This window comes from Chamaea fasciata, unplaced genomic scaffold, assembly GCF_029207755.1.
Source record: "Chamaea fasciata isolate MVZ Bird 193981 ecotype frontalis unplaced genomic scaffold, bChaFas1.0.hap1 SCAF_17, whole genome shotgun sequence".
NCBI classification, from domain to species: Eukaryota; Metazoa; Chordata; class Aves; order Passeriformes; family Sylviidae; genus Chamaea; species Chamaea fasciata.
Window position 1 is genome coordinate 3,605,666 of NW_027094102.1, and position 21,762 is coordinate 3,627,427.

A 21,762-nucleotide genomic window follows, 5' to 3' on the forward strand; every position below is an offset into this window, starting at 1 on the left:
AAATAGTTAAAACACAAATAAAATGGTTAAAACACAAATGAAAAAACATCCCAGTGTTACACAGTATTTTTACCACGGGTTATTTTTGTTGGACTAACATTTCTTTTGACATTCTGCAGCTAATAGAGGTAGTTTAGAGATAGAAAAATAGTCTGTGTGTGTGATGTGTATACAAAAACTGTTTGTAGTGGTGGTATTTTTATCCTCATCTTCGAAGAGAAGACCAGTCCTGGTTCATGCTTTTTTTGTAATGCATAAAATACATCAATTTTGGCAGCTGCCTCTTGCCTCTAGGCTTGTAAGTAGGTTTCTCCATGCAAGATGTGGGTAATTACTGTATGTGTGTATATATATGTGTGTGTGTGTGTGCTATGTTAGTTGCTGCACCAGTATTGCCATGTAAACTTAGTTGCCCTTTTATATATATATATATGTATTCTCTGTATATCTAGTTTTAAAAGGGTAAATATTATAAACTGGTTGCTCAAGAGCAGCACGCTATAAAAAAAGTAATAAGCACATCAGTAAAAGTGTTGGAGGTAGTAATAAAACTGCACTGTAATCCTTCTACCAATTTATTGAACTCTAACTATAGTTATCTATGGCAATTAGCTGCTGCATATTGTACATTAACCCTTTGTGAGTAGCTCTGTATGCAGTGATACTCCGTACTCAGTGCCTGAAACTTTAGGTTTTCAACCGAATGTGTCATCTAATTTGATAATGCGGTTTCCTTGTTGCTTTTCTCTCTTTATCCATCTTTCAGCAAAATAGGACACCCAGTTACTTTGGGGAGAACATCTTTGTCACAAAAATCAACGTCCTTTTTACAAAAAGAAAGTAAACACGTGACTTATTTCGGCTTTTTCATCAGTGTCTTTAAAAGTAATAATACTGCAAAAGGTGATAAACGTTTAAACATGGCCATCTCTGCTTCACTGGAGCACACAACTCCTGTGCCCTGCTGGGTGTCCAGGGCTGGCTCTGATTCCCAGAGCTATTTCCATGTGCTGAGTGCTCACCAAGAGCTGGGCTGGGTAAGCTCAGGAGTACAGCTGGCAAGTTGTGTTGCAGATGTGTGGCAGTGTCAGGTGAAATTATAAAACGTGAGGCATTATTTCTTATTAAATAGAAGAAGTCAGTCTTAGTCTAAGCTTTAAGTTTTCTAAATTCTGTCTCCCAGAAGATGATTGTTTATGTTTAAAATGTCCTAAAGTTTCCTCAGACTGCTGCAGTGTGTTGGAAGTTGAGACTGCAGCTTTCTAAATTTGGTTGTTTGTTGCCTTGGCACAGGAGTTTCTATAGATTTAGTGAGTGTCCCTGAATTCCAAGAAGATCCGTAAAATGGCAAGCAATTACGTTTGAAGTTTGGATCTCATGATGTCAATACAGATATGTAGTAAAATATTCCAGGGTGTGGTGATACTTAATCATTAATGATTGAGACTTGGGGCATTTCCTGAATATTAATGCTGGATATGAATGTCGATGGCCTACGGTGAAATTATCACCCAGATACTTCTTCTCTTCCCTCTCTTTCTTTATTGATTGCTAATGCAGAAAGGATAAATGCAGAGCTAGGTCAGACAAATACTTAAAATACTCCTGAGGCACAGTGCATAAGACGGAACTACTACTTGCACTACCTTGTGGATTTTGTAATTGTCATGTCATGTAAAAATGGTTATTTTATTTCTTTTTCCTCCCTAGTGACTTGATCTGTAGTTACACAGCTCAGGCTGTAAGTTGTCCACTGGGATTTCTTCCCTCAGAATCACTTGGTAGAATTCAGCATTGTCACAGGCTTCTGGTTTCAGATGATGAAGCTCACGTAGAATTTTCTCCAATTATGTAAGTTTAACTGCCACTAAGGGTAAACTGATATGATGCCACGCCTTGGATGTACTTTAATACTTAATCTGCCCTTTAGGAAAGGATTGACTAGCTCATGTCAGTGCAAAACTTACTCATAAAAATGTTTATGGCTAGGTTTACATTATTATTTTTAGAGAAATGTAGCCTTTTGCTGCCAAGACCAACTGTTAATAACCTCCTAAAATACATTACTTCAACATTTCATAAATGTGGTTGGAACACACAGCATGTGCCATTGGTTATGTTGTGTTCTCTAGGTCTGAACTCCTGTCAGGACCCTCTTAATTCCTGCACAATAGTACAGGAGGAGGTGCCAGTGGATCTCATTGTGCTGCTGTTACATTGGTGTGGTTATCTGATTTCCAGGTAGTAAATTCGTTGGGCCTGTCTGCATATTGTTTGCATGTGTTGAAAATACACGCTTGTACCTGGTGGGAGTAAACTTGGTTTATCTTTCTGTGGAACTTTACACAGAGAAAGGGGTTTTTCAATCCCATATGTGAAATATTTGGGAAGAGAGCCTTGTCCTTCTTACAGTGGGACATTCTCCCCTTTCTCCTCCCAGTGGCTGGGAAGTATCTTCTTAGCCCATGGCTGAGCTTCTCTTATTTAAATGAAAAAAAAAAAAAGCTTTGTGTAGTCTGTTTTATGTATCTCATAAATAATATATTTTAGAATGTTGTAGATACTGATGATTCACCAAATTCCTTTAATCAGATCTGTGGTACTAAGCACACATTTTCTGTAACATAGTGGCATCTGGTCTGCTGAAATTTCTAGGAAGAGAATTTCTAAGAATCAGTGCAACACTAGTTTAGACCAGTGGTTTGTGTAGTCCAGTATTATGTGTCAGAAATGGCACTTGGGGAGGATTAGGGAAAAAGTATAAGAGATTCACTGTGATTGCTCTTCAAGCTCTGTCCACTGCCGCTTCAGGAACTCCAAGAAGTGAAATTCATGGCAAGTTTTGAAGCTAAGTCATGTTGAGTGTGTTTGTTTCTTTTAAAAAGCTTAGTCCTTGAATAATCAAAAAAAATCCTCATTTTCCTTTTGAAGTTTCAAGTTTTCCTTTGTTTCAAACAGAACGCAAACCCAGTGAAGCAGTTGTTTTGCCTGGTTCCATAGCTCTGCATTGGCTGGGTGTGAGGTCAGTCAGATCCAGGTAGAACCAAGGTATCTCCAGCTCCTCAGAGCTTTTGCTGGGGTTTTGTTGAACCCAGGGTAGCAGCTGATTGGATCAATAATTGTGCCCAGGCAATACTGTTTAAGTAATTTCCTGTGTTACACACACGCTCTTGATTGTTTTCTTCAGCTGTGTATAAGTTTCTCATTCAAACAATATTATTTGTATTTAAAGCACCATATGTTGTGAAAGTAATTGGACGATTATGACGAGGTGCTGCATGCTCTAACTGATGAGCTAAGTATCAGCGAGTAGTTTCTCACATAACTTTTGGCCTGACATTCTCATTCACTACATACTGTCAGCATGAACTGTGTCTTTTACTTTTTTGTTATCGTTTAGAAATGTCAGGTCAGGGCCAGGACATGATAATTGTGCCATTGTCACAGTTTGACTTATATTACAACAATATAACTTCCCTTTTATCAGGGGAAATGAAAATAAATGTGCTTATTCAGGTATAATTAATTTCCAATTTTAAACCCAGTAAAAGGTCATTCTTCTTACAAGTTGAGTTCAAATATATGTAGATGTTAAATACAGTAAAGTGAAAGTTTCTTCACGTTGTGGCTTCCAGACTGTTTAATAAGAGCTGTTTGGAATTTTTCCACTTACTTTATGTTGCATTAGGGAAAGCTCTAGTTGGATCCAGAATTTGTTTGTCGAAAACATCCATGAACCATTCTGGTTCTAAACTGTACCTTCCTGGTTAAATAAACTCCCTTGGTACTAAAGGTGAGGTTGGTTCCCTGGAAGTCCAGAACCGTGGTGGAGTGTGGCCTGAAAGTATTGTTCTCTTACTGTGCATTTTAAGTGAGTGGGCATAATGGGAAATACAGTATCTAGGTGTGGGAACTGTGTATTGTGTTTTCAGATTCATTTCTACTGCTCCTCTCTATCAAAGGAAGATTTTCCCCCCCCCTAATTAATCCAAAGCAAAATTATTTCAGAAGTAGCGATACAGGAACTTGTGTTTCTCTCAGTAAATTGACTCCAGCTTTTCAGTAAATAGAGCCCTAGTTGTCTAGAGGGAAAAAAAAAAGGTATTTTTGATGTCTTTTAGTTGACAGTGTCTTCTAGTCAGGCCAGCAAGAACATCAGGTAGATGCTGTAGCCTGAAACAATATTCCCTCACACTGCCTGAAGAATTTTGCTAATGGGTTTAATGTGGTGCTGACGGTGTCTGTGCTTGGAAGGAAGTGAGAGTATTTTTGTTGTTGTTGCCTGGTAATATTTGCTGTTTACTAATAATACTTCTCTTGTATCATCTTCACCCCTGGTAGTGCAAAACTTTTAGTAACGGAAAAAGAAATTAAAATACCTTGTATCATATGAAATATAGAAATCAGTGTTGGTTCTTTAAAGGCAGCTATTGCCTGCTACTTGTTGATCTCTGGGCCACCCGAGATAATTAGTACAAAAATGTCAGAGTTTGGGCTTGTTACCAGTGTGGTGTAGCCCTTGAGACTGATGGGTTTGGTGTCAAGTTGCTCTTGGAGAATTTCTTTACTCACAGATTTGGTTCTTTGCACTTTTGCCTTATGCTTCCTTTTTCCAGTGTTGGCTTTGAAATGGCAAGTTGGATATAAAGAATTTCTGTGTTACTTCTGGGCTGTTAAGAGTAACTTTGCTTGTCTCAGTGTGTCAGGGTATCTGTGTGTGCATACACTGGAACATCACTGAGCAGATGAGGAAAGCATGCTATCAGCTACAATTTTCATTTAGCTTTGCTAAGTCTAATTTGGCTGTACTTAGAGACTGCCTTTCTTAAGATGATAATTTCTTGAAGTGATTTTTCGTTCCTGTTACTTTGGAGGACTCAAACAGAGAAGACTTTTTCAGAACGTGAAACTGGCCAAAAACGCTGGCAATTGCACAAGTAAGGTGCAGTGGGAAACTTGTCCTCCTGTAATTTTACAGTTTCACGACACATAAGTGTTGTTTGTAACAATAGAGGATTTGAAAATATTAGACAACAGATCTTAAAACTTACGGGGGATTCTGTGCTTCCTTGACTTCTTTATCGAAATAATCACAGGAGTTTCCCATGAGCTGTGTAGGAAATGCGAATGCGTTGGCTGTTCACTAAACAGATATAAACTATACCTTTTTCTTTTACATTGGGGGCAGCCTTAACTTGATCTGAATGACCTTTGCTGTAACCAAGCCAACCTCAGAGCTTTAGGGTTGGAACGTGCTAATCTACGGGGGAAAGTTTTGTGTTCCCTTCCAGCGATGTCCCCGGAGGTGTTGGAGCAGCTTTGGTGTCTGCAGAGGGCTCAGTGGCACCAGTGACAGGAGGAGACCTTTCCTAAGGAAAAGCAGGTGTTGGTTTAGACCAACGAGCTTTTTACTGCTGAAATCTTTTTTTAGAACGATGCTGAGACTCGTGCCAGATGTTCCCTGCTGGGTTCCCTGTGGTGAGTCTCCTTTGGTGCCCACAGCAGTGGGGCTTTGTTGTAGCTGGTCTGGGCACTCCAGCTGCGGGGGCATTCAGCCCCTGTCTGGTGCCACCTTGAGATTTGGCATGGTCTTGTCTCAGTAAAAATGTAGTAGTAAAATCAGTGGTATGGGAGATGCAGAATAAATAGCAGTGCAGTCAGGTGATGTGAGACTCTGTATGCAGGAGGTTTGATTTTCTGATCCGAGTGCTCTTTCAGTGGAGCTAGCTCACACCGAATTTTGCTTGTTTTTATTCTCGTCCTCTTGTGTCATAACAGACTTGCTTCTTACTACATAGATCTTAATAAGCAGTTGTGTGACTGTGGCATTAACAAACCTCTATAAACATGAGGCTGAGAAGCTCCATGTGAGCTGTAATCAGGGGTTAACAGAGCCGAATGGTTTATTTCTGGTGGATGTGGGTAGGTTTGCTCTGTTGAGGATTACCTGCACCCTGACACTTGTGCCAGAGGTAAGGGAAGAGTGGGACTCTAGAAAAAATATTTTAAAACCACCCTGAATAGAGAAGAAATTTTGAGTTCCAGTTTGGAACAGAATTGAAGTGTGTCTGTGTTTGAATATGGAGTAACAGCCCGGATTAACCAGTGGATTGCTGGAAGCTGTGAGGACACACTGAGGCTCTCAAGATAAAGCACATTTCTTGTTTTAAAGATGGCACGGTGTGGCAAAAGCACTGGATGTATTAATGTGAAATAAAGACAGCCTTAGCTGGGTGTTCTATGTTACATTCACTCCGAGACAGGCACAGCCATGTATTTTTTTTACAAGCAGGGTCTGTGGTGGTTTTCTGTTTTGGTTTGCTTTTGCCTGAAATGCAGCTTTGGCCTCCTGTAGGTTTTTTGGAGAAAAGCTTAATTCTGTCATAGTTACTCTGAACTGCCTTTTGCAGACACAGTCACTTTGCCACCTTTCCCTTCTCAATGAGGATTCCAGGCTTGTGGCTCACAGGGTACTGCTGTGATAGATGTGCACAAGTGATGTAGAAATACTAGAAGTCAAGGATAAACTCATCTGTTTTACTAAAAGAACTGTAAAACGCTCTGTTGTGATAACTTAAAAAGCATTTCAAGTTAGAATTTGTCAAAATTATTATTAAATCTGTGAACAGTAGTAGCCCTGCAATATTTGTTTCCACATGCACTGTTTTAATAAGCTGACAATTCTGGTTAAAAACTGGAAACTCTGCAGTAACATAGTTTCAAAACTTCTTTTTTTCCTTTTGAATTGTGTTTAATGGAGTTTTTAAGTTCCCTGGTAGTGTACTTCATTTGCTATAAAACCCACCTCATAAGGAGTAGTTTATAATTCCTTTGCTGCAGATATCTCAGAGTTCATAGTCCACACAGAAGATCATTTGGCTTTTGTGTTCTTCCTGCTGCTTGTTTACCAACAAGTAGAAAAAACCTCAACCAAACAATCAAAAAACCCAGAAGAAAATAATCTGTAAGTGATTTCTCAAATTGTTCCGTTCTTCCCTTTTTTTAGCAAATCATTTCATGAGACTTGATCACATGTTGTGGAGCCATAGAACAAGATGAATTTCCTAGTGAGTGGTTTAGAGATCGAGTAGGTCAGCACTGATTTAGAGAGGCTATTTGCAGAGCAGGTGTGGGGTTTTGTTTCTTTTTCACATCCTTGATATTGGCAGTATAAAATACTTCAAAGAAATCCTGATTGTACTTAAAAACACGTATTTGCAACACCTTATATCTGTACAGAAGAGGCAGGTCACAGCTTTGAATATCAAAAATAAGTGTTAGGCAGGAGTTACTGCACTGTTAAGCCTGTTGCAATTGGACATGTGTGAGACAGGTTAAGAAAAGCTGTAGTATGATGTTGGCAAACTGCAGCCAGAAGCATCTAATTTAAGAGTGTTACTAGTAGCTAAATTTTTGGTGTATTTAACTAATCTCTCTATTTCAAAGCAAGGTGTGATGGGCAGAGGTGACTCAGACCTGTCACAGAAAAAGAATGGCAAAATAAAAATTTGTGGACATCTTGGACATGAGAACCCTCGTCGTATTTCATCTTCAAAGGCTGTGGAGGAACTTACATCTCTGAGTTTACATAAACATAGCTGAGTTCAACTTATGGTAAATTTTGCTTTCAAAGAGTTTATAACTTAATTGTTCTGTGGGAGAATGCTGTATTTTCTCCATGAAACATAGGCCATGCAGCATTCTTAAAGGTTCTGGGTGTTCTGGCCCCCATCCATCACAGTACTTAAACCATGAGTAGCCCTATTAAAGTTGATAGAATTACTCATGTGCTTAAAATTAAACATGTGCTTAAGTGCTTTGATGGATTAGAGCCAAAGTTGTCAGCACCTTGCTTTGTTGTGGGCTGTGGTACCTGTCTCCCCATGCCCCAAACTGGGTCTTCAAGGGACACATTTTCAGATTTGCTCATTCCAATATTTAGCTGCTCTGTGTCCTAAAATTGCAATTTGTGTGCACAGCCATAGTAAATTCATACACAGTCTGGAAGTATAAATACACGGCTACAACTCTTGAAATCTGTCAAGCCTTGACAAATTTCACAAGATTTGGGTTTTTTTCTGTATGTTTCAGAGGAAACATGACATCTATAATGTTTTTCAGAAAACTATCTTTCTGCTGAAGTTTGTATTTTAATAAAGTGTACCATGGAAATCACCATTTAGGTGTAACAGCACATTTTTAAGAATGACTGTGAACTTGAACTTCCCAAAACAGAGATCGGTAGGGGCTGTTCTAGTTTCTGCTGATACTGCTGAGTCTGTAATTCTTTAAGGCTTATGAGCCAAGTTGCAGGTACCTGACAGCTCTTTATCTTTGAAGATAACTTTGGAAGTCTTCTTGAATTCAGACTTTATCCATGGTAGAAATTCCGGATTTAACAGCTGTGAAGGAAAGACTTGATTCAGTGACAGCAGATCAACACTGCTGTAAGAAAGTGTGGTGAACAAAGCATTTAATGTTAATATCTCTCTGAAATGCTAACTTTCAGTAGCAGCTGCATAGTTTGGTAAACAGTTCCTTTGTTCCTGTCCAAACAGTTCCCTGTTCTTTTGGGTCTACATCCCCTGCCTTAACTGCTTTCCTGTTCAGATTGTCATTCTGAACTTAGGAGCTACCAGTACTAAATCCTACAGCATTTAGAAAATATTAAGGGTTTGGGTCATTGAGAGTTTAATGGAATTTTTTAGAAATTCCTTTTAGAAGTACCAGGGGGAAAATGGTGAGATACGTTAGGTAATTGCTTTTTATTTGAGTGAGGCAAAAAAACCTTGTCTTTTGTCACTGCTGGAGGCAACCACCTTCCAGATTGTCTGTCTACAATATCACATGCCAGAAGTGTTTCAGATGATAACAGAGATCATAACCACAAAAAAAACCCCCCCAAACCAAGGGATTTTCAGGATCAGCCGTTTCCCACCTGTCTCATCAGTGTCTTCCCTACTGCACCACATCCTGCTTTGGCTGGTCTGTGTTCACACTTACTTGGCATCCACTGTTCCAGCCATTTTTATTTTAGGGCTTCTTTCCATTTAATATTGGCCCTTAGCCAGCTGTGTACTTTTTCAGCTTTAAGTAGCACTGAGGTCATCAGCCATTATAGGAACTATTCCTCTCATTCTTGTGCACGAACCCCTGAAGAGCTCTGGGATGTGATCTGCCTTCTCTTCAAAAGCTTCATCATACCCAGTCCTGGCTGAAGGAGTTACTGGAATGCAGACATTTGCTAAACAGTTTTAGAGCAAATGGCAGGCTTAGGACACTCATCAGCTTGATGTTTCAAAGGTTGGACAAAAGTGCTTTGAAAGTGAGAACTGAGGTGGGCACAGGAACCCCCCACAACTGCTGTTACCTGCCTGTGTTTGAAAGCAAAGGATGAGGTGGTGAACAGCACAGCGAATGGCCCAGATAGAACAGCAGGTGTATGCAGTGCCTGGGCACTATCTACTCCCACAATAGTATTTTTTCTGGGCATGCAGAGATCAAGGAGAACGCAGGAGGTTGGTTCTGCCCTGAGGGGTGGCTGTACAAAAACAGACAAGCCTGGAACAGCAGAGGTGTTGTGTGCCGTTTTTCAGTGCTGCTGCGCAGTTGGGCAGAAGTGTTTAAAAATAACGCGATGGGCAGTGGACATTTCCTTTATTCTGTGTTAATAATGGCTACATTCACAATACTTAAATAAATAATTAAAAAGGTCTCTGCTTCCTGACAGCAGTTTGATTGTCTCGAAGTAGTGAATTGTACAAGGCGAGATGATTCAGCAGTTTGACTTGAGTCCTCCTGTTCCTGCCGGTTCTGAGGTGTCCTTCTGGACCAGAAAGGAATCACGGTGTCCTCTGAAGACTCTACAGCCTTGTTAATTATTGTATCGAGTGTCTGGAGAGAATGCTCAACTTCTGAGGACACCTTTTATTGCAATATGCTTTAATTACCTGTACTAAGAGCAGGAAAATGACACTGGTGTGTTCCCCTCTGAATGCCTGGGGAGCTACAGGCAGGGTTTGCAATTTACAGAGGTGTTTAATTGCACTGCAGGAACTAAAGGGCCTTTGTCAAGCTCGTAGATCACAGAGCTCTTTGTGAACAATTCTATTTTCATCCCTTACCTAAACTATTGCTAGTTAATTAGTTGAGGTAAATGGAGCAGGATAAGCAGAATTATGCTTCTTAATATTGTGTCTGTGATAGTCTCTTTGTGCCCCTAACAGGTGTAAAGGGACTGTAAACCAGTTAAACGGGTTTTATGTAGGAATTTGCAAAGCTGAAGGGGAGCCTCAAGGTGGCTTGGAGCCAGAACAGCATCTCTGTGCCACATCCACCTGGGCAGGTGGTATGGCCAGGGTGCCACGTGCCAGAGTCCTGGAACTTCATCAGGAGCAAAGTCTGCCCACAGCCAGTCTTTGCATCAGAATATCCATAGAGGCAGAATAACGTTGCCCTTTAACCTTTGCACTTTGGGTATCACAGGGAGCAGAGATAAAATAAACCTAAAAATGGAGTTTATTCCGTTTGTGTTCGGGGATGCCTTTTTTAGAGTGCGATGTAACTTCATTGTGGTACCATTCCCAAAGATAAGAAACAAGTCACATCTCGGCCCCTAACACTGCAACGTAAAAAATGATGAAAAATAACAAGATTTCTGCTTTCACAGTGCTGTGATACATTTTTTTTTTAATCAACACTTCAGTAATTTGTGTTTCTTGACTTTTGACTTGTAGAGTGGTTCTGTCATTCCATTAATAGAAGGCATCTCTTTGTGCTTGTATCTCTTATTGTATGTTCATGTGTTTATGGCTACATAGTAAGATGTGCACGTTACTTATGGAGAAAAATACTGCAATGTATTTATTAAAAGAAGCAGTGCTAAGGCAACTTGCAGTGCTTTTCACAATCCTTAATGGGAACTTGTGGAAGCCCTTTTTGTAATGTCTACTCCATTCATTGCATCACATATTGTGTGAGAAAGTGATTATGCTTCAGGGGATAATTGAACTAAGTTCTCCCAAATAATTTAGGTCACAGTTAGATCTGTGCAACATAATCAATTCTTAACTGTGTCTTTAATTCAAAGTATATCACAACAAAATTATTCAGCCTGACGGGTTTTTCCTTTTTCCGAAAGGTTATTACTTATTTACGGAGAAAGCAAATAGTTTGTCCTCATAGCTGTTCTTTTTCTAATATTATTTCCTCTCACAGATCTTTGGTAGCTGAATGGTACAGTGTGTTGATACCTGGAATTTTGGAGAAGTAAAACGAAGAATTTTCAGAGTGAAGTAGGTGTTGGGGTGGAGGAAAGGTGGTGTAGGAGGAACGAGATAGTGGTAGGAAGGGGAATCTGCTCGGCAGGGGGGGTCTCCTGCTTCCAGGGTGATGCTCAGCTCTTGTGTGATCAGAGTTACCAGCACACACTGACTGTAAAGTGCTTTTTAGGGTGCATTGTGTCAGCTCCCTGTGCCTTGGCTACCATTTCATTTTACCAGGTGCCGACCAAGAACAAAGTATTAACGTGGTTAGAAAATCTCTTTCAGCTCCACTGCAAGTGAGGACCCGAGTAAATCTTATTTCCTGTTATAAGCTGTACAGAGTTCTGCCCCATGGCACTGCGAGGGTTTGTCCTTTCTGGGCTTGAGCAGTACAAGCCAGAAAAATCTCTTGGAAATTGGCAGAGCTCCTGAGGTACCTCAGCAGTGCGATATAAATGGTGTTGAGCTTGCAGAAGATACGTAGTGGGGTTTGCTGTTGCGTTTCAGTAGTTTTTGTCTGTAAAATTGGTACTTTGTCACAGGTCTGAGATGAATTATTGCAGCTTCACTCCGAATACTCCAGGCAACTATTTTTCCCCATTTTCAAGTGCCTCTGACTTGGCCTCTGCCCTCTTTGCTGTTCTAGCTGTTACATTTTGAGGTAATTGCCATGTTCTGTTAGAAGTAACTCAGGCTAAAACAAATTTATCTTTTAGTTCAATTGCAAAGTACTGCAGGATTTTTGTAATGTGGATTGGTAGCAAAACCTTAATTGAATTTCCTTGCTCGTGGTCTTGTGTCAGAGGATCTCGACTGCACAGCTCTGTTTCTCTGAGGTGGATTGGCAGGTAGTGCTCTTAGTTTCCGTGAGGTTCAGTAAATAAATTTTAATGCAGGTTTTATGGAATATTTATTAAATCCATCAGCATGTTTCACTGCATCAAAGACACCGTGTTTAAATGAATAGGCGTGTTTAAATCCCACGTGCCTGTGAAGTGCATGACTGCCTGTCAAAGAACTGAGTTGTGTTTTAAAACAAAACTGATCTATTAAGTTTTCGTTGGCTGTCAGTGTGTGGTTGATGGGCTTTTGAGGGTGAGCAGAAGGGGACAGACAGCCTGTGGCTGCTTCCCTGGGCATTCACATTTCTTGGCCACACCTGGAAAAGCAGGGAGATGCACCTGTGTGAAACACAACGATGTCATTTTCTACCGTAAAAAGTCAGAGGCAAATGGATTGCTTTGTAAGATTTTCATTCTGGCTCTCCCACTTGCACACTGGCTGATGAGCTGCCGTGCTTTGCCTGGGGAAGGGAAGCCTTGCCCTGCTGCACTTGCTCATGTCAGCAGGTTTAAGAGTCAGAGAAGTTTGACTGCTTCAGAAATGAAGGTAATTTATGCATTACACCAGTCCCTGCAGGTGATAGAGGCTGGGCTGTTTACAGCCTTGTAAAGGAGACAAAGGCTCTGTATTAACACTCTGTGACTACATTTTAATATGCCCTATTAAAGTAGTCTATATATTCTCCAGAGCTGCAAAACTCTCCCAAGGTTTCTTAACCTGTCTGCGCTGACCAAAAAATTCAAATTTCTTAGCTTTTAGGAGTTAGATTAATGGCATAAAGGAATTTTGCTTTTAGGAATTGGATTAATGGATGATGTCCTGTCATCCCTGTCTATCTATCTGTATCCCCCCCAATCCTTTAACATGTTTTGTTGTGAGAATTAATTTCAGCATTATTTTATAATTTAAAATTATTTTTATACTGGGAGACACAGAAGGTTTCAGGGTGAATGGAATCTTTATCCTCTGGAATGTTCTTTCTAAACTTCAAGTATTTTGTCCAAGTAATGGTCACTTGTATCATCTGTAAAGTAAACCAGAAATGAACGTTAAAATTAAATCAGTTTGCTTCTGATAATCTGATTGTTAATGTGTTCTTTGCATAAGATTTGAGAAAGTCTGAGTAAAAAATGTTGCATTTTTAATAGTAAAGCTCAACCACAGGTGGAGAAGTTCTTTACTAAATACTGATTAGGTTGGTTTTCAAGGAATATTTGATTTTTCTGACCTTTGATGTCATTCTGATTTAATGTTACTTGAATTAAAATGTCATCTTTTTTTATAGTACCTAAAATAGACTTTATTAGTTTTCCTGAAAGCTATGTGCAAGCTTTTCTTTGGCCCATTTAAATATTGAAAACAGCAGGATTTGAGATTTTTCTTCTAATCCTCAACTAATAGAGTTTAATGCTTTGTTTGGCCTACCTTGCACAGCCTAAGCAAAAGTTTTAAACAAGATTAAAAATATGACCTTATTAACCCATGACATCTAAAGATACAGAACAGGCCTGCAGAGACATCAGTCATTCCTTAGCCAGGAGAGCACTGGTGCCATTCCCAAACTACTCAGGATGTTCCAGAGGAAAACATTTTGGCAGCCCAGCTTTTTTTTTTTTTTTCTTTTGTAGTTTAGTGCCAACACCTGGGAATAAGAAATTAAAAAGGAAAGAATCTGAGTTGAATGTTCAGTCTTTGAGGTTGTGGAAAAATAAAATAAAATAAAAGTTTGAGTACTTCTGGAAATTTGAGGTGCAACCTGACTGGGTTTCTAAAAAAGAAAAAGGACAATTTGGTAGAGCAATGGGATGTTGCTTCTGTGTGCTTCACCTCATTAGTCCCTGAGTAAGATGAATGTCACCTTTTTGGGGTTTTCTGTGAGAAGTTAGAGTTGTTTGCAAGCTGCTGTTGGATGGGTGATTGATGAACCGTGCTGAGTTCCAGAAGAATAAATTGTCTCATTGTCATGGAAAGTTTATGTCGAGTAAACATTACAAAACACAAAACGCTGGGATACATTCACTGCTGTGTAATAGGATTCCTTGTTTACTGGGCAGGCTATAGGGCCATGGCAACACCACCAGAAATAGGAACTGTGAGTATCCTTGTTGTAAAGATGATGATGGTTATCAAGCACTTCGTTAATTGCTGCAGGTTAACATTTCTCTGTAGTCATTAGCACTTAGTAGTGAGAGGATCAGCCCAGAGGTGTAAATGTGGAAGTTTGACTGAAATCTTTAATTAAAATAATGAGGTTTATCGTCTGGCATGGAGGAGTCAGGTCAGTGTGCACCTCACTGATGCTTTGAGACAATTAGTGGCAAGTGTTCCGGGGAAGAGAGAATAACGAGAGTTTGCTTATAAACAACGCAAACTCCCTAAACTTCTCTTTTTCTAGTGATACTCCAAACCAAAGCAAAATGAGTGCTAATTCCTTAAAAATGCTGATATTTTGCTTGGCTTTCAGCGTATCAGTTGCCCTTTTAATCTAAACGGGACAGAATATGGGTACGCGTTCATTAAGTTCAAGATCCGGCTGAAATTTGGAGGCAGAATAAAAGCCAGACAAATTGCTTACACTGTCATTGATAAACACTTCCTGCTTTCATGGCTTTATTTACATATTTTTAATAATTAAACATGATTTTTAAAAACTGAAAGCGGGTGGTGGTTTTGCAACCTTATGTGCAGTACTGAAAACTACAGGATTTGTGCACCATGAGTCTTGGTTGTGGAACGGAGAGTTTGTCAAGACCTGGGCCAACAGAAGGCAGTGAAGTTAGGAGGGAAGAGGGTGAAAAGCCCTTAGTTTTTTTTGTTCTTTTTTTTTTCTCTCTTATCCTGTCTAATTCATTTTCCTTAATTTGGTGCTTTTGGCCTTTCTTGGCTCACTGCCTTGTTCTCATCAGCGCTGCCAAATCTCTGGAGGAAAAAACTGGTAATCTTCAGGAGTAAGGTGGTCTGTAGGTAGGTAAAGAAGTCTAGGACAACACAGAATTTTCATCTGATTATTATTGATCGTTCAATTCTCTCTCTGCATCAGGCTTCACTGACCTTCCTGTCCCTGCCCCAAACTTCTGAGGACATGTGGCCAGTGAGGAGCTGATGTTTCGGGATAATCACATTTTTGTGTTGGTTGGAGTTGTGCTGCTGATTCAGAGCCATTCCCTACACAGCAAAGTCATCCTGAGCACAATGATTTGGTGCTGCTGTTTGTTTCCCCTCTGGAAGAGCAGCACTTGCATTGCAGTGATGCTGTAACAGCTGGGGGGTGTACAGCCAAATCCTCCACACCTTCCTTGATGCTGTCTTTTACAAAAGTTGAATTAATTTTTCATCCTATGGCCAAAATTCCCACCACTCCTGTCCTTGTTATTGAAGTAGTACCTTTTTTTTTTTTTTCCTTGCTGTTCTTCTGCATTCTTGATTGGTGACTATGCTTTCAGTTTCATTTTGGTTTTTGGCTGTGAGTAATTATAGAAAGGAAAAAGTGATAAAAAGCATTTGCTATGTGCTTACCGAATTAACTCCATAAAATGAGGTTTTCAGGCTGGGCTCTGTAAGCTGAAAGTGTGAGTTACTGTCTTTAAAAGGGTAAAAAAAAGGAAATGCTGTTGCTACTTCGTAGTCTCTGGGACACTGTGCTGGAAAATGTTAGTTTGCAAAATGAAAAAAAATTTTAAACGTTGATATGAATATTCCATAATCAAAGAGTCCTGTAAAAGCAATGAAGATTAAAAGGTCATTTAGGCAGTTTAGCTGGCTATTTTTAGTAATTGCATGGCTAACTTGGTTTACCTCAAACTAGTGATTTTATGCTGTGTACAGCAAGAAATTAATAACGTGAAAAAAATTGTCATAGTGCTTTGCAATTGAGTTACAGTTTACAGGCTCAATGCTAGTAGTACTTTTAGGGTGCTAATTCCTGGTTATACCAAACGTTTGATCATGCATTTAATTTTATTGCACTGTTTAGCACTGAAATGAACTGTTGTCAGATTTGACCCAAAATGCAGTACAGAGGAGCAGAGGCAATGGTTTGCACTGTCCTGCTCCAGCCTGTTGGGCTCATTCATGTGGCTGCAGTTAACCCCAATGACAGTGCTCATTCCAGGTGGCTTTGTAGCCCACTCCTCTGCTTGTAGTCAAGGATAACTTTATATACTTGGATTAACCCTTTACTGTTGTTTCACCTCCAGGCTGTTTGAATGTCTTGTGTCAGGCTGAGTCCTTTGCTCTGCTAAGGCATCATGCATGTGCTTTAATTTTTTTTTTGTGCTTTGAGGTTCTTTGGTCTCCTTTCATTTGTTTCTACTTTTAGTAACTCACCCTTTTTTCCTTTCTGTTTGTTTCCAGTGTATACTTTCCTAAAGAACTTTCACGTATGTCTAGTATTTTGCATTCAAATGAATCAAAATCAGTTTGATTCTGCAGAATGTCTTAGTCCCAGTCGAAGGCTGTAGTAAGTTTTTATTAAAGCATAATTAGACACTGATTTTTGGATGCTAATAGATGTTACTGCTTAAAATAGATGCAACTAGATGTTACTGCTTAGTAGAAAAGTTTTGAGATATTTAAATGAGTCTATCTACAAAAGTCTTCAGTGACTGAAAGCACTTTAGACAGTACAGCTTTGATAGAATATTTTTCAAGTTCATGTTCTGTTTTAAAAAGATGTTCTGCTTTTGTGGCTTATAAATTTAATGATGTGTCTTTTTTTATTACAGGGAGAAGAAAATGAAAATTCAGGATATTAAGAACAATATTAAAGAAGCTATAGAGGTAAACTTAGGAGCTGTTGTTTGTTTTAACTATTCCAGGTGGCTATTTAGACACCCTGCAATATTTTACTTTTGTTTTTTTGCAGACAATAGTGACGGCAATGGGCAATTTGGCACCTCCAGTGGAACTAGCCAATCCAGAGAACCAGTTTCGAATCGACTACATCTTAAATTTAGCAAACCAGATAGACTTTGATTTCCCTCCGGTGAGTAATTCACGGTGGCTGCAGCCATGCCTTTTTGCAAATGATTATATTTCGCTGCCCTGTAGTAAATATTTCCTCAGAGCAGTGAGCTGCTCTCTGGGAATTGCTGCGGTAGGTGCCTTTGGTGAGTGCTAATCAAATTTACAGCGACACAGCCAGAATATTCCAGCTGATCCTTCAGGAGCATGGAGACCATTGTCTGCTTTTTGTGCTCTGGTGGAATAATCAGCCACAGAGTCAAGATGGACAGTGCTGGGTGTAAAGTTTGGATATTGTTGGGGGCTGAGGGGAGGAATTAGGACAAAGTGTCAAAAACCATGATCCATTTACACCAGAATTTTGTGTCCAGCAGTCCCAAATGCTTGAAATGAAAGTGCAAGTGTGAATAGTAGTAGGATGTGGGGTAGTTTGCACCACAGCAATTCTTAATTCAGTTTGTAATTCTTGATACCTAAACATTATTGAACACGCTGGTCTGTGAAACCAACAACAGTTACCTTTTCCAAATGTTGCTGCTTCTAGGAACTTCTCTGCTTTGGTCAGTCTTTATCAAAAGAAAAATAACCAAACAAACAAGCTCACATGCTTTGTGTACAAGGCAGAAGTCAGGTGACATTACCAGTTAATTGAAAATACTGCACTGTAATCTTCAAATCATTTTGAATGTTGAACAGGCACAGACAGGTTGGTGGAGGTGGGATGTGTGGTTCTCTCTAGCACATAAAATGTACTCATTTTTATTTTGTCTTAAAGCATCTTAAATTTGAGATTTTTTTTAACCTAGCACCTCTTTAATTTAGACATTTGTCAGTGTTACTCACAGAACTACTCAATCCCTTCATGGATGATCTCTCCTGCTGGGGGCACAGAAAAATTCATGCTTTGAAGATAGTTTTAGGAGCATATTTGAGAGAGAAGACAGTGGTTCCTTGCTCCACCCTCTGTGCTTCTGCACTGGCTGTGTGCCCGCAGCTCTCCTACTGCCATTGTTTGTGCTAGTTCAGGTTGTGATCTGTAACAATGCTGCAACAAGTTCCTGTGACCTACCTCGTACTGAAATACTGGATTTTCTTTGTATCTTCTATCTCAAAGGTCGGGTTTTTTTTTCCTTTCAGTTGGAATGCAGTAACTTCTTTTAATTTTTCCCTTTTTTTTCAATGAAAAGAAGGTGTAATTGTGTGACTTACAAGGGCTATAAATAATTCCAAGTTCACTGAAGAGTCTTTGAGGTGTTGAATGATAGACAACTTCAGGAATAACAGTGCTCCAATAAAACTAGTTTTTCTTCTCTGAGCAAAGGTATTGTCTTAAATTTTTAAGCCCTGAGTCTACAGAGGTTTAGGCGTGTGCATAACTTTGACTGGTGGCTTACTTCATTGGCATGATGAACTATTTCATATGTAAATGTTTGTAGGGTTGAGGTTTTAATCTGGATTTGCATTAGCCACAGATGTTGAAGGACTGTTGTTGGCTCTCTCTGCCCTCGGTGGTTATATAAGTTAATATGTCTCTGGTTTTTGAGTTTGTCTGAATGTAGGTTGTAATCCTTTGGTACCTGGAAAACTGAACCTGCATTTTAATTGCATGATTTAAATCAAGTTAAGACCTAGAGTGTCACTAGATGCCAGCTCTCGGTGCGTAGTGACAGAAATCACAATCCTTGAGTACCGCTGTAAAAATAATTTTGATTTTGTTACAGATTAATTAAAAGTGCTTTGAAGGAAAAAAAAAAGTTATGGAAGCAGAAAGGACAGCCTTATGCTAATTGTGCTTTAAATCCAAGGAAATCTCAATCATCTGCTTCCTCCTCCAGTACACTGGGGGAAGAATTCCACAAACTGGCAGCTAAACCTTTTCCCATCTAGAGTATTGATTGGGAAGGAGGATGGGGAGTTTTTAGCAATGTCAGCCCTGTGTGATGCTGTCTGATTTGAGCTGCAGAACTTGCTTTCTGCCTCTTGCATTTCCTTAATGGGAAATGACATTTCAGCTGTCTTGAGGACATCCTTTTCTCAGTGTAGTATTTGATGCTCTTCTCTGCCCTAGGAAGAACATGAGGGAAGGGAGGAGGAACACTCATGTCCCAAGGGGATATTCTTTGAGGGCTGCAAGTACTTAGGACTGTACTCTTAAACACAGGGCTGTTCTGCTTCTCCTTGAATGCCCATTCTTCTTTTCCTAAACGTTAATTTAGGTAGCTGTCCTAAAGAGAATGTACTGACACAGAGGTCAGCACAAGGATTGGGATTTCTTCTCCAGCTGCACAAGATCACCACCTTCATGAAGGAGCAGTTGAAATGAATTTTAAAGTAGAGGCCAAAATCTGTGTTTCTAATTCCTTGTGGAACAGGTGGAGCTGGAATGCAGGTCTCCTAACAGCAAGGTTCAGCGTAATGTGAAAGGCAGAAGTCAGGAAGAATGTAGGAGCTTTACAGTGTGATGCTAATATTGGGATCTGGCTCTACATGTAAATTAGGATTCAAAGAGCAACTTTTGTATTCTAATTCTTTTCTTAGTCTGGGTCTCCATCTGTTTGCTTTGCAGTTTTTGACTTACAGGAAATGTGTGTCATTTGTGTAGACCATATTGTTTTGAATTAAAAAAACCCCTAAAAAACAACAGCTTGAGTTAAAAATAACGTTGGTACAGTGTAATGCTAGGTTAAACATCCCCTTTAAAGCTGAACATTTACTATGTTGGAGATTATTAATTCAGCACAGTTGGTATTAAGAAATTAAATTTTTGAATACAAGTAGTAGCATATGGAGAAAGGCAAAACATAGTACTGACTGAAGGGAATTCTGTCCACATAATCATGCTGGTGTTCTAAAATATTGCAATTTTTAGTAGATCAGATCTGTAGTAGAGGCTTCCAAATGGTATTTCCATCATTATTGTCCCTTGATGCATTTAGCTTAACACAACTGTGTGCGTGTTTTCAGTGTGAAAAATGAACCTCGTAAGTAGTTTCAGTAATTCAAACTAGCTGTATATCTGTCACAAATGTCAGGTGATGTTGGGTTAGCTGGGTTATAAAAATGATATTTTTATTCCTGTTTTGCATACCAGACAGTGGTTAGGATATTTTCTCCATCCCCAGTAATAGTGGCCTTCTTCTCATCCCTTTCTTTTTGCTCTTACTTTTAGAAGAGGGAAGGAAATGTTCCCATTTTATCAACATTTCACACTCCATGATCAACTAAATTGAACCAAGCTACCAAATAAAACCTATTTACTTTGGGTCACAGTCCATTTATAATTCTCTGGTTTTAATGAAATATTCAAAATAGCTGAGCAGGATTTACAGCTGCCTATTTTTAATTGGTCTGGACTCAGCTGAGGAAGATGTCTCTTGAAAATACCATACTGAATTCAGGAAAATGGTATTCAGAAAGTAGTGGAATCAGAATATTAGCTGTTGAAAGGCAAAATATCAGAGGAATGACTGCAGCCTATGGCTCTCTAGGTTGTGGATGTTTAGAAGAGATGCTGGTGTTGTCTGCAGGTCTCTTGGTTTCAGTTTAAGTTTTATTACACTGCTCCATTGTAGTTATTTTGAATCTCCCACCACCACTGCTGCTGAATGGTTTTATTATGGTTTCTGAGTGGTGTCCTTGAGCTTTACCACACTCTGGCTTCAGCCTCAAAGGCAGCTCAGCATCCCCTGTGCCCACAGCCAACCCTTCCCTGCGCTCCACACCGGGATGTGCCACCCGCCCTGGGCCAGAAAAACCTCCTCTGGCTCCCCAGTGTAAATCAGACCATTGAACCAGCCCGGGTTAAAAATAACCCTGGTAACCCTTACTCCTTCTCTCTTCTATTTTGGGGAAATTATTTTTAACAGGGATCACTTTTGAGGTGTGATTTACAACCTGGCCCAGTGTGGTGCAAAGGAGGCGGTGCTCAGTGTGGTCCCTTAACCTGCAGCAGGGTCACAGCGGGGCTTTGGGGTCCTTAAAAAGGGTTTTGACACCAAAATCTTCAGGAAGGTAACGAGATGATAGAGTCTCAGCAAGAAGAGATGTGAGCTGGGATCTCTGTGCTGCTAGAAGTGTTCCTTAATTATGTAGGCAACAGAACAAAATTATCTGTCCCTGTAGATAACCACCCTGATGGGTGTAATGATAGATATATTATTATTCCTGTCTAAATACATCATGGGAGAAGAAGAGAGCTCTTCTGGTTTGACAGCATCACTAGCTTTATAAAGTAATGACAAACATATTCACTGCAGTGAGGGACATTTCCCATGGGGATATCTCAAATGTCACACATTTTGGGGTGTGAAAGTAGGCAAAACATTTTCTTTGATTAGGATACTCGTGGGAAGCTGGGAAAGGTGGAAGACAGAGCCTGGTTTCCTGGGTGTCTGCACAGTATTATGTGCAGTTTGGATACTTAGCACAGAGAGAAAATTAGGGGCTCCAGCTTCTTCTTGTACAGATTTTTTTATGGTTTTGAGCAAGACACCTCAATGTCCTATTAACCTTATTTTAGTATCCTCTATCATAGTATGTGTAAAAGAGTGATAAATAGATGTCTTTGAGATGCATATTGAGGTGCAAAACTAGTAGAAAATGTGGATATGTAAAGTATTTTTGCCTCAAGAATGTTAATATTGTTCAGAGAAGGAGTGGGAAGCCTCACAGACAGTATCAGTGATGTGGTGCT

At 39.7% G+C, this 21,762-nt stretch overlaps 1 protein-coding gene across 5 annotated transcripts in view; it reads left to right on the forward strand.

The window, feature by feature from the left end:
• The window catches only part of GNAS (GNAS complex locus), a 133,606-nt gene that overhangs the window by 66,550 nt on the left and 45,294 nt on the right, over positions 1–21,762 (forward strand). For all 5 annotated transcript variants that reach the window (XM_066198663.1, XM_066198664.1, XM_066198667.1 and 2 more), the window contains exons 3-4: positions 16,832–16,886; positions 16,972–17,091. In XM_066198663.1, the coding sequence (XP_066054760.1) occupies positions 16,832–16,886; positions 16,972–17,091 (175 nt within the window). The remainder of the gene's footprint in view (positions 1–16,831; positions 16,887–16,971; positions 17,092–21,762) is intronic.